The following is an 18,647-nucleotide window of genomic DNA, read 5'->3' as shown; positions in this document are numbered from 1 at the left end:
CTTGGCTTCTGCCGCGCACCCATCACTCCCGTTTCCGAAGCCGTAGTCATTATAAGGGTGTTTTGCGTGGGCCAAGAGCCAGGCGTTCGTGGAATCCCTTGGTAGGCCGTGGACGAGGGAAAGACAAGAGGTTAACTGAATTTGATATTCGAAATGATCGATGTCGATCAGCGTTTAACTTTGTCCACAGGGTCTCGTAGCACGGTGGCCGAGCTCAGAAGTTGCCAGAATCGAACATAATGCCCGGCGTTCATGAAGTTTCACTTAGTTCAAATTGTTGGTTTATGGTGCAGTAATGGAAGTGCAGTCCCAGCGGTTAGTCTACTTACGCTAATGTCTGCTGGTGTTTGCCGGCCTAAAACTTGTCCCCATGCTCCTTATCAATTGAGCTTTCATTTGACCACTGTTCTCCATAGCTAATCACTGCTCCCACAGTTCTCTATGTATATTAAAATTGTCTTACGTGTTTGCTGGCTTGAGATAAGACATAAGGACAACATAAACCATCGCCCAATTGTCTTGTTTACTCATACGAATGCCGAGCTAGTTCTTTGACTCTTAGCGTTATAGCATGTATATTTTAAATATTCTCAGGCTCGCCGCATACTTCCCCCTGGTTTTTTGTGTTTCCATTTCTGAAATGATGCGATATAAAATTTGGATTTCGACTGAATCAGCGGTTTGTTTGCTAGAAGTGGTCACTTAGTAATGTCTCTAGCATGATACGGAATCCCTGACATTGTGCCAGAGCTATCGCCACGTCTGTAAAACTCATAATACTTGAGTTAGAAGGAACATTTTGGCGTCCTGCATGTCTCAATGTCATAGCGATTTTGACTTGATTATCATGCAAGTCTTCCGTATACGCAGTGATTTAGTGTACATGCTCACTAAAAGTTTACGTACGGGTCGAGGTTTACTATACCGTAGTCCGAGCTAAAATGTATTACTAGCGGTCACGTTTCACCCTTTTTAAATCCTCTTGCGATTGTAGAACCTGGAGATATATTCTCGTACAGGTATTAATTATCTGCTACACGGTGGTCACAGCTGACCTGCATTCTTTTACGCTTCGAATCATCTGCACTGTCGCTATATCAAATACTGGGGAATAACCTAGACTTACCGCTCAATCCAATCACGTCAAGGTGCCAAGGCGCTTGGATCAACCAACATGATGCTCGATGGGGTAATTTCAGACATCATCTGCAGCTCAAGATCAAACTATAAATAGCACGTGTCCTGTGCGATCAGAATGGGGGTATAAGTTAAGGAGAGCCATAGGGAGGAATTTTGAGAAATGATGAGTGCATTGAACCAGTATGGGGCCAAGTCTGATGTCTCTGTGCAATACCGCACTATCATACACTAAAATGTAGCGTATAATCCATATATGAAGCTTTTTCCAAATCCGCTCATCGTAAGATTGGCCCAATAGGATGGACGACGCCCCACCAATATCGTGACTCGCGCGCTCGAAGTTTAGCTATTGAACTAGATAAAGAAAGTGAGATAAGTTATGTAATGACTTATCTTATGACTTGTATCATGACTCACTTAATGACTCGTTGAATGACACCTATAATGACCTAAGACTCCTTTTCTGTATGCGTATATGTATGTACTGCGCCTCGCGTGTATAAAAACTCCGGGCTTAGATCTCGATACATCTCGATCCTGGGCTCTTTCTCACCTCCTAACTGTTAAGTACTTGTCGATAAAGTATATTAATTATACACATCATACAATTAGTCGCCTACACATTAGTTCCCTCTGCGCATATACTTGAGGATCGATTATCCTCAATATTACCGAGGAAGCAGAATTGAGAGTAGCGATACAATACATGTATCAAGTCGAATCTCTATGAACAAATGTCAGACACGTATTCTCAACCTTGGGTATCGACATCGCTTAGTATGCTTACTGAGAGGCTAAGTTCAAGGTCCCAGCCACCGATTTTTTGGGCTCACTGGCTCTGATGGATCTCGCAGAGCTTCTGTGGCTTGATTATATAACCCAATGAGCGCCGCCTCATGGCGAATCAAGCTGGCCCTTGCACGAGCCACCTCCCCCCTACCACCACGTATCCTCAGAGAAAGGGACATAGCCTGACATCTTATTACTGTGTCAAAATGCCGTTGTATATCCTTACCAGCAAACCGGGATGGAAGCGTAAGAAGCACACCCGCGCGCCTGCATGGAAGCCCCGCTTCCAGCCACATGACAAAGTGCGTACATACTTAAGTCAAAATACTAACCCTATCATGAACGCTAACTTTGCTGTTGTACTTTATCTCTCTTAACTTGATATAAATGATCCATATCATACTTATTTTCGGTGTATTGTGCCATTACAGGTCTCCCCTCAACCTGTATGTACATCTAGTTGACCTCGTTTCGTAGTTGTATTTATCGTTAAATAGTTCTATCAAGTCGAGTCGCCGCAAGAGTTTGATGAACGCGATAATGAACTGGGCCCCGATGCTCAGGTATGGAAGACGTATGTGAAGGAGACGGAGCAGATTGATGGGGAACAAGTCGATGCATGGAATAAGTAGGTGTTAGGCTCATATTGTATTATTGGGCCTGATTACTCACCAGAGACTTCGTGTTCAGGTCAATGGATGTGATACTGAGTGAGTGTCTTTGACCACTAGTCTTTTGTACGCAAACCGATTATTCCATAGTTTTTGTACGCAATATAATTGCAGATCTTGAGCATTACTGATATATGCGAAAGGCGGCGTTGTTCTCAGCCATTTCTACGGCGTAAGCGATCAGTTGAAATATACATACGGGAACTGAGACATGTGTTGTAGATTTGTAATCGAAAGCTACAAGAACCTCAAAAAGGACCCAGAAGATTCATCGGCTCAAATTCTTCTTTTTATGTCTCAACTTCTGGCCACAATGACCAACGGGTCACAGGAGCTTGGTGGTCAGTTGTCCAATAATATACAGCTGAAGCAACGCGGATCGTCACCTTCTCGGTTGGATATATGCGTCAATTTTCTTTGGTTCCTGTCGCTCAGTCTGAGTGTTGCTGTCACTCTGACATCCATGCTCGCAAAGGAGTGGTGCCTGACCTTCATGTTGGGTCGCACAGGCCCGCCAGGTGCTCGGGCGCGTGAAAGACAACAGCGGTGGGATGGCATTGTATGTTGGAAGATGGAAGAAGTGGTGATGCTATTGCCATCTCTCATCCACATGTCCTTGCGTAAGTGCTTATCCTGAGCTAATAGAGGTTGTCTTTGACCAATAATTTGATAGTGTTATTTGCTATAGGACTATGTATATTCCTGTGGGACATTAACCGGGTTGTTGCCAGTCCGGTTATTGCCGTTACCGCTATTGTTGCCTACCTGACATGCACAGTACTGCCTTTGGTTCGTAAGCACTGCCCATATGGGACAATGATTTGACGTTCATGAAGCGCTCTACTCGCTCACACTTCCACACAAGGCAGGTCGGTATAACACAAGATGCCATTACGGCAAAGGCACTAAACTGGATGATCGGTAATTGCCAAACACCTCGGTCTGTAGATGTGGCGCTTCAGTCGTTGGCTGGAGCGACCAAGGATCTGCCGTGGGCACCCTTGCGGACTCGGGAATCTGGTCCATGATCAGGCATAGGCTCGGGACCAACGACCCGTTCTCACACTATAGCGATCTTGGTACTGCCACCTATGCACGGGCCTTACAGCAAATCTTAGTAATCGGAGGTAGTATGTATGGATACAACTATGGCTCAAACACAGAAACAAGGAGATTGGAGGTGGCAGCGCTAGGGCTGCAAACATGTATTGACAGGTACACACAACGTACAGACCAGAATTTGAAGTTTTATTCTGACACACTCGAGATACCAGTATCATCCACAGTATCAAAAAGCACGAAAGCAGCGTATACATTATAACCCAGGACCTTCTACAACGTTGCGCCCATCTTGGTGTCCGGTTTCTGATCGCGCACAATATTGAACCACAGTTACCTGACACCAATAAATTGGGAAAGTCGCATACCAGCATCAAAATCGCAGCCAATGATGTGGAGCTTGCCGAAGATATCACACAACGTCTCGAACGACATCTAAACGGCGAAATAGACATCGGGACCACTAGCTATGCTGTTCTATCCGCAATTTTAGCACTCCTGCATACCTCTAGCCTATCAGACAACAGGTCAATAGCCACGTGCACGATGCGACTTATCCATGCATACATTGGGAGGATGGAAAGGTTTAACCGCTATTATTCTGTTTCTTCTGATTCAAGGAAGAAGGATCGAGCGAAGATTGCAATCCGGAATCATGAGGTCCAAGAACGCCAACTGAACATGTTAGCTTGGGTAGCTGCCGCTATAGACTTACCATCTCGCTCACCTGAGGGGGTATCTAAGGCCAGCTACGACCGATATGAGCATGTGGCTTCACATATATGGAGGTTCCTGATTGAATCATTTTACTCTGAAGCAAACGGCCCCAAACGTGATGCGCAGAAATTCCGTGGGGTTCTACACCTTATAGCAAATCACCAGAAATATAAACTGAACTCCACGGACCATGCAGCACTCAAAACATTCCTTTCTGCCAGTCACCTCGACCACTCAATATTTCACAACAAGCAGGAGTTCGTGAGGAGTGACTCTGAAGTCCAACTCGGAAATGTCATGTGCGAATGCTTACCCAGTTTTGGAGCATCTAATCCACAAGAATGTGCGGAGCTCGTAAAAACTATTTCCGACAGATATAAACGCTTCTCTCCTAGCCAACGACAGTTGGTTTTAACACCTGGTATGTATATGTTCGTGATAAACGGGATTTTACAGAAACGGCAGACGGAACGCGGGGATCCGGAAGTTTTGTACGGGCTATTGGCCGATCACCCATTTCCAAGCTCTCCCCTGACCTAGTGAAGCTATTGATCTCCGAAAGTCTCGTCTCTCAGCTTTCCGGTGCATTGCACGATGATCAACATCTCTACCGCGGATTTGCGATTGCTCAGTTGTGGTTCATTCTCCATTCCTCTCTTCGCTCGAAGGTCCGTGTATATGAGAGCTTGGCAGCGCTTGAGGCAACATTAGTACAGGACTGCCGTCTCCCAAAGGGTGATATCTCAATGCGAAGCGTCATTGAGAAATTGGAAATTGATCTCGAATCGTTACTGGCAGATCATGATGGCTCCTTTAATAGTGGGGCTCAGGGATATAGTTACTTGTATCGTATTCTTGAGTGCATGTCCACCAAGCGGGATCAGCCATTGACCGCAAACGCAGAGAGCTGGCTTCGGCATGTCCCCAATAATCTTCGTGGTTTGGCCTCAAGTGTATACTTAGAGGGTGAAGAACAATAGTACTGAATAAGCAATCTATTGTCGCCTCCATGTAGTGTCTTCTCACATTGTATATCGAGTCGCCCATTGCCAACCTTTTGCGTTATTTTAATGTTTGGAGTTAGTTTCATTACGCTTTTTCTCACGTATGTTCATGCTGTAGATCATGATTTCCCTACGTTGCTCAAATTCTCGCTGTTCTCGTCGAATTACTTCTATTATATATATTTTACTAGTGCCCCGAACTTATATACCAATATGACGTCGCTTAATTACAGGTGATCATAAGCAGTTCGAAGGACTTGGACTAGAAACAGAAACGACCAAAACAAACCACCCTCAGGAACTTTGATTCGACGTAAATGAGGTGTCTATTTCTACTTTTGAGGAATATCGTTAAACCAAATGGATACTTGCCCCTGGTGTTCCGGTCCACATGTGAATATTCAATTTGTTAAGGTGCCAAGGCCCGACTAAGCTGACTCGGATACCTCAAGCGCCGAATAAATACATTCAAACCGACGGCCAATAGACTGTGAAGCGATTATTCACGAACTAATGTGTAGATCGTACGTTTGATCCACAAAATCGGCTGGCCTAGCCGATTAATTGACATAGGTCAATATCGATTATATATGTCCTTCATAATCCCGAGCTTGGGCGTTCATACGATTTCCGCACACAGGCCACCACGAACGAAGTCAATCAGAGCCCAGACATAGTGAGCGCAAGATCTACAACTCTTATCAGCCCCAAGCCGACAAGAGTTGATACTCGTCGCGGTCAATTAATGACCTAGACTGAGGCTCCAGACTTCACCGGAAGGATCAATACTTACACGTGGGTACGAATTTATTATATGTAGTCTATTGCACCTGGCCGGAACCTTCTGATGGAGTCGGAAATGAACCCGGCGGGTGGTGGAGCATATATTTCGGTGGAGCATCCGTGGCTCGGCACCGACGCGCCTGGCGCTATCGTGCTCACGTAATCATGTTATTGGCAAGAACGTGTATCTTGCCGCGTCGACCAGCACTGCCGGACCGTGGTCCAGACTCGGAGGTAAGTGATAGAGCGAGCCCAACGTGGCTTGCTAGAGCGTCATACTGAGATGTCTATATAGGGGCAGGTAGGTTGACTCGTGTACTTGGTGCCTATCACACCTACCATCGTGAGTGGATAGAGTTTGGATAGCTGCCGCTCGAGTACTAATCACGAGGCTCGTAGTGCATGATGACGACGGTACGACTGCGGGATGCAATGGCTTCGAACGATTCGTCACCTACTTCGGCCGCGACATCTCTTCCTCTCTCTGCCCCCCTGCCACTACCGCCCGAGCTTACCCAAAACTCCAAGTTTGGGTTTGCATTTCCGGACGCTCCCAACCAGACATCCCTGCCTCTGATACCGCCACCGCCCGATCGAAGACAAGGCCAAGGACGGAGAGACAAAGGCCGACGAAGACATGGTCAACGCACAAGGCGGAGATAACATGCTGGGTGCGACCCCGTTGCCCCGACTCGAGCGCGCTTTTTCGATGCCCGTAGCAAGTCAAATGGGCCACCTACGACATCCTAGACGTCCCCCAGGATTTGGGTCTCCCGGGTCATCGGTAAACAGCCAGCCATATACCCCAGGGCTATCGACGATATATTCGGCTCCGCAGTCAGCGATGGTCAAGGACTACGTAGCACCTCAAAGTGTATTCCCGACCTACTCTGGACTATCTCTCGAACTTGCAGATACGGCCCAGCTCATTATACAGACACTTCTACAGCTCTCCCCTCCCCACATGTTAGACCCCGCCAAGGAACAATTTTCTGGGTGCACCTTGCAGCTTCCGACGACCAGTATTGGAGGAATGTTGCACGCAATGAAGGGATTGAACTGGATGTCAATCCGGTTGGCCGGCTTTGTGGAGTCGGAGCAGAACGCGGGACTGGACAGTGTGTTAGAAGAGTCAAAAGAGGAGACGTTTGATATCGGGGAAACGCTTCAATGTGTTGGGGACTTACTTAGTGGGATTGCGGCGCAGGCTGGGGTACAACTTGTGATATACCATGCGGACGTCGGGCTGAAGCATATTGGAGTCAAAGGAGACGAGGGTGGTGCATCGTACGCCTTATCACATGTGCGTTCAGATGCGATCGACTCGTTCGTTTACTTACGGTTCTCATTTCTATATCTCGAAACTGATGTGGATTAGATCGTGCGACAAGTAATAGCGACCACGGAACCCGGAGAAACGATAGAACTTGGACTGTCACTCGAGCAGCATGAATCGAAAGTAAACTGTATATTCGACGTTGTTCACCGGTTGAACTCTCCAGTCGACACACGTATTCCACCCCAGCTAGACACCGTTATTCTGCGAAGACTGTTGACCCATATTAGGGCTACATTACAGATCAAACCTACCGCCATCCCTTCATCTCCCAGCCTGGTCGCTACTCCTGATACCCCAATAACTCCCGTTAGCCAAACCGGCACGACCCAAACTTACACTCTTACCATCCCATTCATCGCCTCCTCTCTTCCCCCTCCCACGAACTCTCAGCCGCCGAACAGGCAGAGCGACAACCTTTCCCAACAATCAAGCTGGCAAATGAACCGACGCTGGAGGACCTGTTCAAGTTTCAGGAAAAGCACCTCAAAGGGAAAAGGGCGACATTTTACGCAAACCCAAAGAGCTCATTTGCCCAGCACTTGACGAGTTATCTGACGACGTGGGGCGTTGGGATCGAGCATCGAGCCATGGACGAAGAGTTGCCAACAGGCGAAACAGAGGGCAAGACATCGTTTATCATCATTGACGACGATGTGTCTGTCCTCCGGGCACGACTCACGCAATTGCATGCGCCCTTTGTTTCTCCCGCCTTGTCCCGCAAACGACCGAGTTTGGCATCTAACCACCGACCCAAGTCGAGTCCCCATATACGGCAGCTTACGGGGATATCAGAGACTTCGAGTCCAGTAGTGATTCACTTCACTAGTCTCGGGAATTACAAAGTGGTACGAGACGTGATACAGTCGGTTTTGGGTACGCAGTCCTACCTCGAGGTTCTGGTCATACCGAAACCCGCCGGGCCGCGTCGGTTCCTGACTGCTCTACACACCGCCTTACTCGACCGCTGATCGACCCCGTTTTCGCGCCCATCGCCACAAGTCCATCGAGCCCTAGTCAGATCTCGATTACTTCGAGGTATAAGCCTTCAAGTCCTGTTTCGACGACGAGGCCGAGTCCGCTTGCGATCGATAGTAACCGGGACTATTTCAATGAGACGGCCGATTTGTTGGATAGTGCTATCAGCCCCGGGGTAGGACCTAGGTCAGTCCAATGTTTATCAGCTTTTACATTTGAGCCCAAGATTTCTTGCCCGGCTTGGAAACCCCATTGTCCTACTTATTCTTTTTCTATTTTCAATATTCAACTGACGATCATCTATTAGGAGTGAAACTGGCGGCGGAGGCATAGTTGTTCAAAACATCGATGGTAAACACACAGGAATTTTCTTCAACCCGCCTCAGAAAAGTGGGTCGGGAGGACCGGGGCGTGCCACGACCATCGACACATCTTTCTCCAACAAGCGCCCGCATACTCTCCCCGCGCGATCTGGAACCGCTGATTCGCTGGGTCGAGATCCGGGTGAACAATCCCCCGCGTACCAAGAGAACAGTCCGTTTCAGAAATCTCCTACGAGTCCGATCACCCCTGCGCCTGCTACGGTCAAGTCGCCCCACATGCCCCCGACGATCATTCGTACATCGTCGGGGCCTGTGGTACCCAAGGCCAAACCGACCCCGTCGAGCGGGGCAAAAGAAACCAGGAGACGCTCGTCGAACGGTGGTCCCGGGAATGCCAGGAGCCCCACAGCTGTAAAGAGTCCTACAGCTGGGCCTGTGGGGAAGAAACCTGTGAAAAAGGGAAAAGACACAGGGATTGTACCTCCTATCAGCGTTTTAATCGTCGAAGGTTGGTGCCCGGTACAGCCACATGACTCTTATGACTGACATGGTCGTAGATAACCCGATCAATCAGAACATCCTGTCGACGTTTATCAGGCGTAAGAAGATCAAGTACGAAGTTGCCAATAATGGATTGCAAGCTGTGGAGAAGTGGAAGACGGGAAGGTTTCATTTGATCTTTGTGAGTATCGAACGCAATGTGCCTGGATGATGGATTTAACTTTTGGTCTGACCGCAGATGGATATCCAAATGCCTGTGATGGATGGCATCGAAGCGACCCGCGAAATTCGTCGCCTTGAAAAGATCCAGCATGGTCCGGCTTCGACACCACCGATTGAATCACCCGGCCTTCTTTCCGAATCCAAGCAACTATTTACGCCCTCGTCCGATTCGAAACTCTTTGGATCTTCTGGTCCGAGCTCTCCGTTCCGATCGTCGGTCGTTATCGTCGCGCTCACCGCGTCCAGTCTTCAGAGCGATCGTGTTGCCGCGCTGGCAGCTGGGTGTAACGATTTTTTGACCAAGCCCGTTGCACTCGACTGGTTGGACAAGAAGATCATTGAATGGGGATCCATCAAGGCCTTGCAAATGTGGGCAGACCCAGAGACGGCCAAGAACTTCCAAAGGGGACAAGAGGCCAAAGCCAAGGCTGTCGCGTCGCAACTGAGGATCGAGAACAGAAGGTTCAAGAATCCCGAGTCATCATCTTCTTCCAAGAAGGGCCCGGAAATCCATGTTCAGGCCCCGACTCCTCCACCCCAACCTGCTTCTAAACCTGTTATTTCAAGGCGTATTACGAAGAGTCCCAGTCCCTTGAGTCGGTCGATGGTATTACCCAGTGAACCCCCTCCCTTGCCGAGTCTCAAGCTGGGTGGCGAATTCAATTTTACGGGTAGTCGCGAGGCGAACGGAAAGGCTTCGGAGAATGGGACAGCGGCTAAAGAAGGAAAACCGGCTCAGAACAGGGTGGCGGTCGAGGTACCCAAGCCCCGAGATGACGCAACCGATGTGCCCGAGTTGTCGTTGGACGCTCCTTCAGCATTTTCCAAAGAATCGATGAGCTTTGAACAGCTTGCTTCTGGGCCTTCCACTCCTCGACCAACCCAATTTCCTGAGTCCAACACATCTAGCGCCCAGGCTCTGATTCCTCCTCCTCCTGCAACCTCATCATCATCTCTCCCTCGCGACACGGCAACCTCGCCTGTGTCCTCTGACGCAGCCCATACTGATACGCCATATCAATCAGCTACATCCATCCCACCAAGTCCAAGTTGACATGAGGCGGGGGGCCACCGGAACGATTGTGGGTTCAATTGGGTGCTCGCCCAGGTACTCGCATTTCTCATTCCAGTGTATTTTAAACCACCGCCTGCGGGATAAACCCACACTCCCCGGGCCCCCCACCCCATTCTTCTGCTTTTTCTCCAGTCTTGCGCTTTTTGTTGGGTTTGTGGGTTTAGGCGGGCTCTGTGCATTGTCTGTATTTTTGTGTTTCTTACATTTTCTTCTTTCATACACGAACATCTATGTGTTGTTACCACAATCTATATGATATTTATTCTAAAATCTTGTCCTCAAACAAGGCAACATTTATTTGATTTGGTTCAAGCGGGTGTCATGCTCGGCGCCACGGCCCGGACAGCAAAGGCTATAGGGCTGAGTGTGTATTCATGATCTATGCTACAAGTTATCAAGGTATAATTCTTTAAACAAGCCTATGATTGTCCGTCACTGGAAAGCCAAGTTGGTTTTTACCTATTCAGACCATGGGTTCAGCCAGATATATATCCTTCTAATTATAGTAAACTAGGCGCTGAGCTGTACGTGCACTCCGCGCCAAACGCAACTCCAGCCTCCGGAGCCATATGCGACCCCACCAAGCCGGCCGCGAGCATAGTGATGGGTATGAAAGCGATACCGAAATATTTTACTTGCTACTTCGAGTTCTGCTAATTCATGATTTAGAGCAAAGATTACGAGCAGACAAACACTAATTATGGAAGGAATCCGGAATTACAACAATAATTTATATCTCAGAGCACATCTTTAACACCCATTTGCCTATATCCCCCCAAGTCCCCATTGGCTACGGAAAGCGCGATTTTCGTAAGGGAATAAATGCATTACCTAAGGTGACACATCAAGACATAAATACCTATCGTCGCCCACCAACACTTTGTCGAGGTCTCGGGCTTCTATTAGCACTCGTGTGTTGTCCCAACCCTACTAATTCGGGGACAGAGAAACCAGCACTCCATAGCAACACAGTGGATAAGACTAAATGATTGAAGGAGGTCAAAGCATGTGTGGCCGAGGCAACCTGTGGGTTGACTATACAAGAAGCGAAGGTCATGACGGCCCACACCATACTGAATAGGGCTACCAATGTAGTGAAGAAGTCAATAGTGCGGGTAACATGAGTGACTAGAAAATGACGCACTGATGCACGACTGCGCCCCACGTGAATTAGTTAGGCCCGCCCGAATAGACCCCGCACCAACGGCAATAGTCATACAAGCAATAGCATTATTAAAGCCTGGCGCACTGTTCACATCCGTCAAGTGCTATCATCACACAATAACGTGCGAATTATCATAACTCAATCAGAATAACCGGTGATAACAATCAAAGTTGGCCTGGTCTTACTAATCCTGTCCTGTTGTGCACGAAGCGTGTGAAGGGGCTTTGGTATATAACAGTGGGTTTGAACATCAATGCAAACCCAACAGCGACATTGGCTATTCCGTAAAACAAAAAGGTTGCCATGATTATAGTTCAGGTACAAGTAGAAAAAATGAGCTGAGAAGCAACAGAATAGTAAGATATCAGTGTCCTTCGCGCGGAATTAACTCAACATACAGAATGATTGTGGCAGGTGGATGTCACTGAATGAGCCTGGGCGGGGCCGTTGTTGAACGCTGTGGCTGTGCAATGGGGAACTGTCATCCACGTGAGCTTGTAGCTCTTTAAATATGAATCCACGTGATTAGCGCGGAACTAATTTATGAATCGTATGTGCCCCAAAGCCTCTTCCACTAGCCATCCCTATACCGACGCTTTCAATAGCTGATTGAAAATGCGTCTATACTCAAGCTCTACTCATCTTGACCTTCTTTTCTGGCTTTGAGTGAACACCAACCGGCCCATAGACTATGCATTCGCTCGACTCGAATCGGTCAAGTTCGGCCTCAGTTTCGTTTTTCGTTTTTGCTTTATTTCTTAACTACGATCCATTTACTTGTAAGAGTTATTGCTACGCTCTATATGCATTCTTCTCTTCATGTAGTGGACTATGAAAGGTTAATTCATGGTTTGCGTGCCCAAGCGGTTGGATGGGCTGATTGAGCTGGTTTAAATGGATGCCAATCGCGAGTGATTTCAAAATGCGTGGGGTACAGTATCACTGAGTTAATGTGTCAAGCTGAGAGGGGAATTGAGTGACCATAGGCGGGCAGGGCAACTGTGTAGCTAATGGTCATTGTGTTCGAGCCATAATCTCGTAAGCATGTGAGCTGATTTGGCGCCGCACTCGTTTTATCACCCGCCCATATTCGAAACTGGCGTCGAGCGGGCCTATTTCAACTCTTTTGCGACCATACATGTCCGCCCGCATTCATGCAATAACTTTCAAACATATCTTGTTCGAAGCAGTGTAATGTTTTTGTGAAGGAGAGGTAAGAAACCAACGCGCTAAATTGACCAGCCAAGAACTAGATGTCTGCGTAGACGCAATACAGGAGACGTGTCTACCCAAGATTTTGATAGATGTATTACCATATGTTCGTTACGTTTGAGGCGGGTAGCTTCACACGCAGATGACATAGGTATTTGATTATCGGCAAATTCTTTTGGCGCATGTAATCAGCTCTTCCTTGATGCGGTGAATGTAGATTAGTTTTCTTGGACTATTCTTCTGGCTGTTAAGTTGGTACGCCCCCGAGGTTGGCACCAAAGATGAAATTCCTTGCTGGGGCTTGGAGAAATGAAGCCGCGTTTAGTTGTCTTGAAATGAAGCCGCGTTTACACTGTACAAGGTTATAATGCTGAAAATCAGTGCGTGTGTTTAAGTGAGAATTGAGCTGAAATCAAGATCAATACATACTGATTTTAGGTATCAATTCTTCCATAGTCTGATTCATGCTGAGGGAGGCATACTAACATTGTAGTTTTCAGGCCATATCCCACTGAAAAAAGGAATCTTTTACTGATGTACTGATTTTCAGGATCTTATCACACCACAGTGTTAGTTGTCTTGATATGGGTAAGATGAGTGGGAATGCCATCAAAAGATCCAGGTGCTTTTCGTGTCGCTAGGAAAATAACATCTAAGGCGGGTGCAGCTTAAGATACCAAGGTGGATCATTGCCCCGACCAAGAACTTTCGGACGTAATTAGGAACAAATTCTCAGTCCTCAAGGGGTATAAATCATTAAATGAAAGTCCTAGATGCGAGTGCAGCAAACTACTAGCAAATTATTCACCCAAGTCAGTCATCAAATCGAGATAAGGTACACAGATCAATTTCAATTCACCATGCTAAAAATACCGGTGGATATTTGACTGAACCTTGATGCGAACCTTTTGCTAACCTTGCTTCACGCGCTACACACTATTTGACACATCGAGCGCGACATACCTCTGCCAGTCGCGGTAGGCCGATAATTTAATATCAAATGTATCCTTTCGGTGACATCCTGCTGTTACTGCATCAAGCAGATTTACGCAAGCTCACGAGTGGGAAACACACACGTATGACACAGCTGGGAGGCCGATCCGAGTTTTTTTGTTGGATTGAACTAAGATCAGAGGAGGTTAAAAGAACACACCAGGCCATGATTGCAACTCACACACACACACAATCATGTTCGCCGAGACCACTCAACACTCCAATGCTTACTACTGCGCTGCTGCTGCAGCCCTTCTGGTACGTATCCATTGTTTGTTCAATACAATACTTTCCCATTCTCACATACACGCATAGATGATATACTATGTTGCTCCCTACCTGCTAGACCCCCATGACTACCGACGTCGGTTCTCCGGCCCGTGGCTCGCATCTCTTAGTGGCTCATGGCTGGCAAGAAGCGCCAGCTCTGGCCGTCACTACCAGAACCTTCTCCAAATCCATGAGAAATACGGTGAGTGGAGTTATATAACCATGTCCAACTCACGAGAGATTAAAGTTGGACTGTAGGGAGGTTTGTGAGAGTGGGACCCAATCACATCAGCATTTCCGACCCCGATGCTCTGGAGGTATGTCGCACACTCAACTTTATTACATGCATAAAACATATAAACCATCACTCAACAGGAAGTGTACGGGCACTCGAACGGCCTACTCAAATCTGAGTTTTACGACGCTTTTGTTAATAATAATGGTGATAGGAACATATTTGACATTCGTGATAAGGCTATCCATACCAGTAGGCGATGCTCAAATGATTACATTTCCCCACCATCTAACAATTATCTACCACCAGTGAAACGCAAGCGTATCGCGAACATCTTCAGTCCCCAGAACGTTGTTGCATTTGAGCCTCGCGTCAGGGTACATATCCAGCGATTTTGTGATCAGCTGGATATGCGGTGCCACGAGGCAACGATCGGTACGTCTGGCTTTAACTGGACTGCCAAGGACGGTCGAGCCGTTCTTAACAGCTGCCCGCGTGAGTATCATGTAATCACATCCCGTTGAGATCATGCCATTGATACATGCGTTCAACAGAATTTGCCTACCTTACTTTTGATCTCATCAGCGACTTGGCTCTTGGAGTTCCTTTTGGGATGGTTGAGGCACAGAAGGACTCAACTCCTACTCTGCTATCCCTAACCTCCAAGAAGAACATCAAAGGGGTGACCCCTATTCGTCTGGTAGCGGTGTCAGGTCAGGGGGGAATGACTCTGGGATCGTACCCTTCCTGGGCACAGAAGTTGCTTCCCTATGCTCCCTGGCATCTTTCCAAACTAATTGCTTTTGAAAACTTTGGAAGTTCCACTCAAGCAGCTGTCGAAGCAAGCATTAGAAGAAAAGAGAACGAAGAAGAGGGAGAGAACAAGCGAGGGGTGGACTTGTTAGACAAGTTGTTCGAAGTTAAAAATGCCGACGGATCTCCACTGGAGAGAGCAGAAATCGATGCCGAAGCCGCGGTCACACTTGCCGCAGGAAGCGATACGACGGCAAAGTCAGTTACAGAACCCATTACATTCCCGCTTAGTCTAATCTCACCCAATCTGCGCATAGCTCTCTCAGTGCCCTGTCCTACTATATAGCCTCGAACCCCGAAATCAAGAAGAAGCTTCAGCAAGAGCTCGACTCAATCGACATGGACTTGGCAGAGGCGAACGATCTTGAAGAAAACAAGTTCGGCTGCGTGATCCCCAGCTTCGAACAGGTCAAGAACCTACCATACCTTAATGCATGCATAAAGGAAACTCTGCGACTTTACTCTACAGTAGGATCCGGACTCCCACGAGTCGTCCCGGAAGGCAAGACCCTGACCGTCGCCGGTCAAACGTTCAACGCAGGGAGTGTCGTCAGTGTACCATCGTACTGCACCAACAGGTCAAGCGTATGGGGTCCCGATGCGGAGATGTACAGGCCGGAGCGGTGGTTAGAGGAAGGGGCATCGTCCTTGAACAAGTACTTTGCTGCGTTTTCGAGTGGACCTCGGTAGGCTACTATTTTTGACAAACTTAGCGGGAATCTAATAACGCTATCTTTGTGTTTCTGCAGAGGTTGCGTCGGTCGTAATCTAGCAAACCTTAACCTTCTGTTGGTTTCTTCTACTTTCTTCCGTCGGTATGACATCGAACTTGCCAGCCCTACCACCAAGGTATATTCCCTGGCCAATCCGCTTTACCAAAAATCGCTGAAAAATACCGTCTAGTTCCAAACAACCGAAGGCTTTGTTAGGGATGCAACTCATTGTGAGGTCGCCATCAAGCGGCGGGTCCTGACCCTGTAGAAAGCGCAGTAGGATAGCACTGATTAAATAGCTCATACGGTGACTGATATCTGCTCATAGAACGAATTTTAGGATAAGTTGGTTACATACATACGCTTTTTAGTTCATACGGATACTTATATGTATATAATTTCCACCCGATATAGATTTCCTGGGCCTCGTATACGTAGAGATTATCCACGAGTTACTTAAGTTATTTTCTCAGCATAAGATTGAATTCACCCCGTCAATGGATGCAACAACGGGCAGGCGATCTTGTGGTTTTATCACTCCGGTTGTGCCATAGCAGTCAGTGACATACCCCTCAGCCCCTTAAGCTTCTCAGTATACATTTCCTCGAGATAAATTACGTGGAGGCACGTTGCAGTTACATAGGCTTCAGGAATGGCCCATACTCAGTATTCAAATGCGCGAGTAATACTAAGGCGGTCCCAGTAACCGAGCCCGGCCAAGGTTGCCGATCTTTGCCAAGTACGACCAGCGCCTCTTCATGTCAAATTATCAGGGTACTAAAAGGATTGAATGAAATCGTCGATCATGTCTTGACGTCAATTGAAAGCAGCACTTTGATGAAACGCGACGATCGTTCTAAAATGAGAGCAATGATCGACAGCAAGCGGGGTAGCTACAAGTTATCATGGAAATGAAATGAAAAGAGCCAAACATCAGCCTAAAGGAGGCTGGGGCTGTTTTGGAAGCTGCAGATTTCATCTTGGCAGTGGAAGGGATTGTGCGGGAGCGGACTGCCGAAAGCGAAGCAATGCCTTGGTTGAACGAAAGCTGAAAGTCCATAAAGGATGGCCTTGGATTGCGAATTTTTCTTATCGTCTGCTTGTCTCCCATCTCCCACTTCCCAAGGACACTTAGCATCGCCTTCCCTCATTACCAACCCCAATTCCATCATGAGCTCCTTCATTCGTTTCGCCGGTGCTACCGCTCTTGTCCTCTCCCTTGGACTCTTTGTCAGTGCTCTGCCATTGGTTTATGCCAACCTCAAGGTCGCAGTAGGCACCGATGCGGTGTCATGCTCATTCAAGAAGATGATTATCGACCTCGGCCTCGATGCTAAAATTAAAGCGCTCTGTAAGTCTTTATCAAGACTGCTCCTGCCAATTGAGTTCGTTCTTACTCTCGTGTTAGTGGTTTGCGGCTCTATTGAAGAACTTGAGGTGGCCGTCGTTGCTCTAATTACCTTGTTCAAAGGTTGCACCGATGATCTTGTTAAGCTTGGTGCGGGAGTTGTGATCGATGCAAATGCCAAGCTGAGCCTGGTTGCCTGCGTCGCCAGCATCATTACGGTAAGTGAGCGAATAGTCCAGCTTTATTCAAGTTTCTTATTCCTTCACTTTAGCTACTTGTACAAGTTCTTGTTCAAGTCTGCCTGAAGTTCGGTATTGCTGCAACTGTACACATCTGTGCTCAGATTGATGTCGCTATCCGTGCTCTCTTGATTGCTCTCAACATCTGCGTCGACGGTATTTTGGTTCTCGTTGTTCAGGCGTAAGTTTTACTTTCTGCGGCACTCGTTCATTTACTAATCTTTTTTATTATTATTATTATTATTAGCCTCGCTACCATTATTGTGACCCTCTGTGCCCAAGTCAAGCTTGACTTGTGCCTCGCTCTCTTCTCCAAGGTGTCTGCTACTGTCGCATAAGCCCTCCTCACTATCTTGAGGAGTATTTTGGTGGAAACATAGAAGAGAAATGTGATAGATAGCCATTTAGAACATTCTGCATACATGTATGTGTGTGTAATTAATGACTTAATTTAATGGCTTCAAACCATCGAAACGCGAAAAGATCACTCGTGTTTTCCCAGTCAACTTTGCTCTCGCTCTGAACAGCCTGAACAAAACTAACAAGGAAAAAATGAAGGAAAAAAAGTATAGTCAAAGTACATCAGGTACATGAGAAGCAGCTTCGTGTTCGAAAAGTCGTGATACCTTTTACACATCGATGGCATACATAAACCAAAAAGAATGGGGACACAATCTTACAAGTGGCGTTTTTTTTGGGCTACCTACGGTCTTCCCCCCCCTCGCCCACAGGTTCGCCCCCAAAAATAAAATCTTTGCATGCGCTTTACTCAATTGCACCCGAGAAGTATATAGCTTGTTGACGTACCCCACGTGAGCCCCGTGATCATGCAGATCCCGAACTACGGATAATTGCCAATTTAAGAGCTTTCTCTATAATTGGTGGCGCTTTCGAAGCCCGAAATGAAAAGAGAAGCGCACGAGACGAAAAGAAAGTCAGGATCGAGCAAAGACTCAAGGTTTCATCATGGCAGAAGGGCTCAGGCGATGTTACCCTTAGGCATGGCACACTGGGGATGGCGAAAAAAAAACCCATAGGCTGGTCTCGGCAGGTTTTGGTGG

General features: G+C 47.3%; 3 protein-coding genes across 3 annotated transcripts; all 3 read left to right on the top strand.

Moving 5' to 3' along the window:
• Positions 1 to 2,135: 2,135 nt before the first annotated feature.
• Positions 2,136 to 10,577, top strand: RhiXN_03565 (response regulator receiver; the record flags this gene model as incomplete). The annotated part of the gene is made up of 22 exons (XM_043323382.1): positions 2,136 to 2,231; positions 2,361 to 2,375; positions 2,427 to 2,557; positions 2,620 to 2,639; positions 2,691 to 2,695; positions 2,744 to 2,772; positions 2,823 to 3,220; positions 3,274 to 3,389; positions 3,437 to 3,521; positions 3,584 to 3,815; positions 3,875 to 4,797; positions 4,833 to 5,329; positions 6,343 to 6,397; positions 6,459 to 6,506; positions 6,563 to 6,696; positions 6,768 to 7,466; positions 7,542 to 7,808; positions 7,904 to 8,430; positions 8,502 to 8,663; positions 8,785 to 9,308; positions 9,358 to 9,482; positions 9,540 to 10,577. 22 exons carry the CDS (start codon positions 2,136 to 2,138, stop codon positions 10,575 to 10,577), a joined length of 6,126 nt encoding a protein of 2,041 aa, XP_043175801.1.
• A 3,586-nt stretch (positions 10,578 to 14,163) lies between these two features.
• Positions 14,164 to 16,267, top strand: RhiXN_03564 (cytochrome P450 family protein; the record flags this gene model as incomplete). Its single annotated transcript, XM_043323381.1, has 9 exons — positions 14,164 to 14,226; positions 14,284 to 14,440; positions 14,497 to 14,555; positions 14,614 to 14,725; positions 14,783 to 14,968; positions 15,028 to 15,484; positions 15,544 to 15,972; positions 16,036 to 16,135; positions 16,190 to 16,267. 9 exons carry the CDS (start codon positions 14,164 to 14,166, stop codon positions 16,265 to 16,267), a joined length of 1,641 nt encoding a protein of 546 aa, XP_043175800.1.
• Positions 16,268 to 17,169: 902 nt separating this feature from the next.
• RhiXN_03563 (uncharacterized protein) lies at positions 17,170 to 17,924 on the top strand (the record flags this gene model as incomplete). The annotated part of the gene is made up of 4 exons (XM_043323380.1): positions 17,170 to 17,350; positions 17,408 to 17,565; positions 17,619 to 17,767; positions 17,834 to 17,924. The coding sequence occupies 4 exons, from the start codon at positions 17,170 to 17,172 to the stop codon at positions 17,922 to 17,924; spliced, it is 579 nt and encodes a 192-aa protein (XP_043175799.1).
• Positions 17,925 to 18,647: the final 723 nt, after the last annotated feature.

This window comes from Rhizoctonia solani, chromosome 1 (genome assembly GCF_016906535.1).
Source record: "Rhizoctonia solani chromosome 1, complete sequence".
Classification (NCBI taxonomy): Eukaryota; Fungi; Basidiomycota; class Agaricomycetes; order Cantharellales; family Ceratobasidiaceae; genus Rhizoctonia; species Rhizoctonia solani.
The sequence above is the reverse complement of the archived record's forward strand: the minus strand, read 5'-3'. Positions and strand labels throughout refer to the sequence as shown.